Genomic DNA, 6,404 nt, shown 5'->3' with positions numbered 1-6,404 from the left:
TGTGTGTGAGTGAGTGAGTGAGTGAGTGAGTGAGTATGACTAAATATGTCATGTTTATGTCATATAAAAATCACATGCGTTTATGGATTTTGAATGTACTACAGGAAGATTACAGAATGGCAGATCAGTATCAGAATCAGATCAGAATGTAAGTATGTTTGTTCTCTGTAGATGAGCAGTGTGAATGTGCAATAGTAGATCTCTCCAACCTCCAGCATCTCTAACTCACAACAGATGCTCTCTCCATCTCATGCAGAAGAACAGCCTCATCCTGTGCGTCTGCACTAAGCATCAGATCTAGGCGTCTGTGTTGCGCTCAGCTAACAGCACCGCATGCTTCCGTATTAATATTGCAGTCAGGCAGCATTGTGCCTCATGCAGCTGTGTCCCTGTATCTGCGGCACGTCGGCCCCGGGGAACACACTGACCCAAATCAGCAAGACAAACACGTTTCACACCTGCATAAACGAGTTAGCGGCCGCTAATGATGACACAATGCGCTGCACTATCCGCTAACAAGGCAGGAGAGTGTAGAAAGCAGAGTCTCTGTGAACTGCATGAATGAAGGGATGAAGGACGTGAGAGAGAGGAAGAGAGAAACAGAAGAACAGGTGTGTGAGCAGCAGGGTGCTGGAGAGACAAGACGACGCCTAGGAACAGATCCAGACCAGCTGCATCACAAAGCAGGAGCTTCTCCATCATCTACAGGCCTGAAGAGTCGAACTCCTTAGAGCATCACTGACGTCAAATAAACCAGCCGCAAATTTTTCATAAAATTACTTATGAAAACAGTATTGTCAAAATCCAGAAATAACCCTGCTGTATATTAACAGCATTCTGTTTTATTTAGTGCCCAAACATGTTTACATGAAAACTGCTTACTTTTGTTCACATGGTCTTCAGAACAATAATAGTTAAGTGATGGTTCAAATAGATTTTCAGTCATCAGGTTATTAGGCAGCATGCTATTATACATAATTTTTTCCAGGACATGTTATTTGTGCATTTATTTATTGAAGATGAATCACTATTTCACATCCTATTGGCTCGATCACTAACTGTGCTCACAAACCGTAACATTATTTGACCTGTGACTCTGATGCTGTGAATGGTGACTGCTGAGTGAATTGAATCCTGGATACAGATGAAAGGACAGTGATGTAAGCGTTTGTGCCACTGCATGTCGGTTCTGACTAACACAAACACAAACACAGAATGAAGCAACAGTGGCGCTCAGACTCGGAGAAAGCAGAATAAACTCACATCACAAACCCACGGCGAGCCAAACTAACATCCAAGAATACAATCTGATCAGATGAGCCACCCATTTATAAAGATGACGTAATCAGAAAGCACATGAGTGAAAGTCATTCACGTCAGGGCCGGAGACCGAAGTGGGGTGGATCAGGGTTGTTTTCTGGGTCATAAATGGGTGCCAGACAAAACTGCGCCAACTTAATGATTGATCCACATTCACTGATTCTGTAAAGATATGTAAAGGTCTAAACTTTATATGAGGCGCTTTAACTAGCATACTGTGTACATATTTTCAAAAATTAAGCATTTGATACAGTGTGCTAATTGTGTACTGATGTTGTTCTTGAGAATTCTTGTGAGATTCGCTTTGCTGCTGTTGAGTTTGGATATGCGTAGAGTTGAGCTTAGATTCATGCGTAGGATCAAGAGTGTGATTATCTGAGTTCAGAAACTCTGCAGTGATCAGAGCTTAATTCAGCAGCATCTCACACAAATGCCTTTTAACATTAATGAAAAAGACAGACACAGGTTTGGACTCATTTAGACTCATTTCCATCCAAACACTGTTGACACTACAGCAGCACATTTGGCCTTTATATGTGTAGGACATTTCTTGCATGAACTTCACATTAACATTTACATGTGTTTAGCAGATGCTTTTATCCTAAGCGACTTACAATAAAGCAGATTAAGAACTTCCTCACAGAGCCAGCAGTATTGAGGCTACAGCACAGGTGAAGCCCAATCATCTTATTGCTGCCTCTTCTTTTGACCTCGGCTTGAGATCCAGCAGCAGAGACATGATCAGTGGTGCTTTTGAAGCAGGTGATTTCCTCATTACTATGCTAGTGAATATAACGATTTTAGCACAGTTGTTGGCTTCCAGTTTCATTTGTTATTTAATAATCACTGGCAAATCAGAATTCATTACAGTCAAAGGGAACTGCCTGCCTCACGGTCTACAACTTTTTAGCAAATACAACTGTTTCAGGGTGTTTAATGTTTACTGTGTACTAACGCTTCCACTCCTGCACAAACACACACACAGCCATGAAAAAGACTTGACCAGTGGCTTCAGCATTCATACTGTCAAAGCTGATCTGTTGGATGAGGCAGCTTAGAGTTGAATTTCCATTTGAACTCTTTGATATGAGAAGAATTGGATTTTTTTTTCATGCTTGAGTAAGGATCAATTTGACATCTGACTGAAATGTTTCACAGAGGCTTTTTCAAAACAGACCCTTTTGAAAGCAGATTTTAAAGAAGACAACAGACATTGTGTTACTACGTGTTATGATTCTTGTCTTGTGCCCCTGTCTTGTTCAAGGACTTTTATGTTGAAATGTTTTCTGTGTTCTCTTTGTTGCTGTGTTTAGTTCCTGTTCCTTTGCCTGCTTGTTTGTCTCCATGGTTCCCCCTTGTTAGTTGTCTTGGTGACTGATTAGCTCCACCCTCTTGTTATCTTGTTACCTGTCTATTTAAAGGAATAGTTCCAAAAATGAAAATTACCCCATAATTTACTCACCCTCAAGCCATTCTAGATGTGTATGACTTTCTTCTTTCAGACGAATACAATCTGAGTTATATTTTAAAATGTCCTGGCTCTTCCAAGCTTTATAATGGCAATGAATGGGTGTCGAGATTTTGAAGCCCAAAAAAGTGCATCCATCCATCATAAAAAGTGCTCCACATGGCTCCGGGGGTTAATAAAGTCCTTCTGAAGTGAATCGATGCATTTGTGTAAGAGAAATATCCATATTTAAAACGTTATACACCGTAATAGCTTCTGCTAACTGTCGTCCATGAGAGAGTGGTGTTCCAGCGGATGACGCAAGACGTTGGTGTAGCGTAAGCTCCGGTGAGAAGTGACGAATGTGGAAGTGCAGAGGAGAGAGCAAAACAAAACACCGGTCATGAATTAGAAGTACAAAACAAGGATTTGTAAAGAAAAATGTCGGAGGATTTCTGAGAGGAGACTGATTTTCCTTCACTGTAAACAAAACTTGGTTCTCGCGAGACTAGCATCTTCTCACTGGAGCTCACGCTACGCCTGTGTCCTACATCATCCGCCGGAACCCCACTCTCTCGTGAACACGTGTACCACAGTTAGCGGAAGCTAGAGATTACAGGTTATAAAGTTTTAAATATGGATATTTTTCTTACACAAATGCATCGATTCTCTTCAGAATCGAAGGAAAGAAGGACTTTATTCACCCCCGGAGCCGCGTGGAGCACTTTTTATGGTGGATGAACGCACTTTATTTTGCTTCAAAATTTCGACACCCATTCACTGCCATTACAAAACTCGGAAGAGCCAGGACATTTTTTAATATAACTCCGATTGTATCTGACAGTCTGAAAGAAGAAAGTCAGATACAGCTAGGATGGCTTGAGGGTGAGTAAATTATGGGGTACTTTTCATTTTTGGGTGAACTATCCCTTTAACCCCTGTGTTTGTCATGGTTCTTTGTCTGGTGTTGTTTCCTTTATGGCTGTTTTCGTGTGCCCTTGTCTTGCCTTGTTTCTTTGCCCTGTGCCTGCATGTACTTTGTGTTTTTGTTGTACTAAACGTTTGCTGCATTTGGATCCTCCGCTTCTCTTTCCCACGACCACACGTTTGTATTCGTCTGAAAGAAGAAAGTCATATACACCTAGGATGGCTTGAGGGCGAGTAAATTATGGGGTAATTTTCATTTTTGGGTGAACTATCCCTTTAACCCCTGTGTTTGTCATGGTTCTTTGTCTGGTGTTGTTTCCTTTATGGCTGTTTTCGTGTGCCCTTGTCTTGCCTTGTTTCTTTGCCCTGTGCCTGGATGTACTTTGTGTTTTTGTTGTACTAAACGTTTCCTGCATTTGGATCCTCCGCTTCTCTTTCCCACGACCACACGTTACACTACGGTATTCTACAGCACTTTACCCTGGAGAGCCTCTAAATCTACCGTACTGGCAGACTGCATTTTAATGAGCCTGAGCAATGTTTTATACATATAAGCACATCTCTCACTCAGTGTGGAACAGAACATGCCCTATTTAATCATTAGAAATGTGAAATGGTACATTAAAACAGTTCTTGATTAGTGGCACTAAAACGAATGTATGCCAATTGTATAATAAGAAATGTTTGTGTGTACTAGCCTGTTATTATGCACAGCATTTGTGGTTTTGAGTATTTCCGTCAGCTCGGTGTTGTTCTCTCTCTCAGCTGGGCGGCTGTGGGATTCTGGGAGTGGGAGTTTGGCTTTCCATCACGCAGGGAAACTTCGCCACGCTCTCCTCGTCTCTACCGTCGCTCTCTGCCGCCAATCTGCTCATCGCTGTTGGAAGCATCATCATGCTGATTGGCTGCCTGGGCTGTGTGGGCGCGGTCAAACAGAACCGCCCATTGCTCCTGAGCGTAAGTAAACCAAACACGCTAGCATGCTTAACTAGGAACGAGCAAACTAAACATCCAGTTTGAGTCAGTACAGTACATATGTGAGATAATAATAAAAACCTCACTGGATGCCATTTTGAAACTACACATTGTACGAATCAGAAGCATAAGAAATACTGTTTCATCTTGAAGTGATGTGCTTGTTTGATGTTATTCATTAGAATCACAATGTGACTTTCTGCTCATTGTTCAAGGAATAAGATGTGGCACTTGAGTGGCAATACTGACGTCGAGTAGAGGTTGATGGCTGCCGTAATAGAGACACTAGCAGGAATTCAAATTAGCACCCGCAGGTAAAATACAGGAAAGCTTATTAGCATCATTTCCACTCCACGAGGAACAGGTTAACATGAACACATCTGTCTGTCTATGGCTACATTCACACAGTCAGTGTTTGAGACTGACAACCGCATTTACTTACAGGTGTGAGTCTCGAAATGTCACGTTTACACAGCAGCTTACAGCAGCGTCTCGAATACTCTCTCTGTCTGTATGAACGTGCAACGGGAGTCAAGCCGTATTCCTTACCAGTTACCATAGCGACAGTGACCAAAGAAATATCAAAGATGGCGACGTCCATAAAACTGAAAGACTTATCACTTTCTGACACGACAAGAGTCCAACTGAGCCGCAAGTTCATCCGTCAGATCTTCATTAACCGACAGCAGCTTTTATATTTGTGTGGAGAGCGGAGCATTTGAGTCGCGCGCAGAACACAAAACTGACCGGAGACTGGATCTAAAACATTCAGATGACACACAGCTCATTTCTCCATCACTGTAAGTTACTAAAACCACACATGAAAACAGACAGCCAGGGGCGGACTTAGTGATTTGGGGGCCCTAAGCAAATACCAGGTATGGGGCCCCAACAGAATAACTATGTGCTCTTTTAAGCCTAACCCTTATTTTGCTCACTTGCTCTCATAGTTTATAGGTTATTTATCCTTTCACAACCAGTAATAAGTCAACCTGATGCTGTTATAAAGCCATATTAGGCTATCTTATTTTTTTGTTTTTTTTGTTTTTTTGGATCACAAAAGAAAATTCACCCCAAAAAAAGAATGATTTCACTTGTCCATTTAATAAATCGTAAACTTTTTCATTCTTTTTACTAACATAAAATTATCCCATGCAACTCATTTCATATTCCAAGTGTTCTGAAGGCATACAGTATAGGGTTTGCCGAGAAAGAAATCGAAAATGTAATCTAAGTTAGCCTATTATTAAGCGAAAATCTCCAGTCATTACATTCGTGGATTTATACGAATGCGCGGCAGTTCGCGCCGGCGCGCCTAGGAAAAGCACTTTGAAACATCAAGACAAATAAAATGGTAATAAAATGACTTGAAACACAGTAATTTCTTTACTGAGGTGAATATCCCTGTTCTGAGACAGTCAGACAGTATTATACAGCCTAGAATGCACAAAAAGAGCGCTCCCTCATATAATCACTAAAAGCTGTCACTCACTTCAGTTCATTGCCATCTTACACACTCCGTCAATAAGCTCTCTACACGGCACAATGAATCTCTTATTTACATCGTATCTACACTTTGTTATAATGAAAGGATTCCAGAGCTTGCAGAACTCAGCACTTGACAAAAACTTGGCATTTTGAGTGGTGAGTGGATTCTAACTTAAACACTTTGGGTCATTGTGTTCTGCAAATATGTTTCGCCAATAGGCCTATCAGATGGGGCCCCCTGATTCCC

The 6,404-nt window shown here is 41.5% G+C and overlaps 1 protein-coding gene across 1 annotated transcript in view; it reads left to right on the top strand.

Annotated features, from left to right (window-relative positions):
• The window catches only part of tspan4a (tetraspanin 4a), a 37,489-nt gene that overhangs the window by 15,695 nt on the left and 15,390 nt on the right, over nt 1–6,404 (top strand). The window contains exon 3 of the mRNA XM_016516359.1: nt 4,460–4,651. Coding sequence (XP_016371845.1) covers nt 4,460–4,651 — 192 coding nt within the window. The remainder of the gene's footprint in view (nt 1–4,459; nt 4,652–6,404) is intronic.

This window comes from Sinocyclocheilus rhinocerous, unplaced genomic scaffold (genome assembly GCF_001515625.1).
Source record: "Sinocyclocheilus rhinocerous isolate Xijiao unplaced genomic scaffold, SAMN03320098_v1.1 scaffold1499, whole genome shotgun sequence".
Taxonomy (NCBI): domain Eukaryota; kingdom Metazoa; phylum Chordata; class Actinopteri; order Cypriniformes; family Cyprinidae; genus Sinocyclocheilus; species Sinocyclocheilus rhinocerous.
This window is presented reverse-complemented; position numbering and strand designations above follow the sequence as displayed.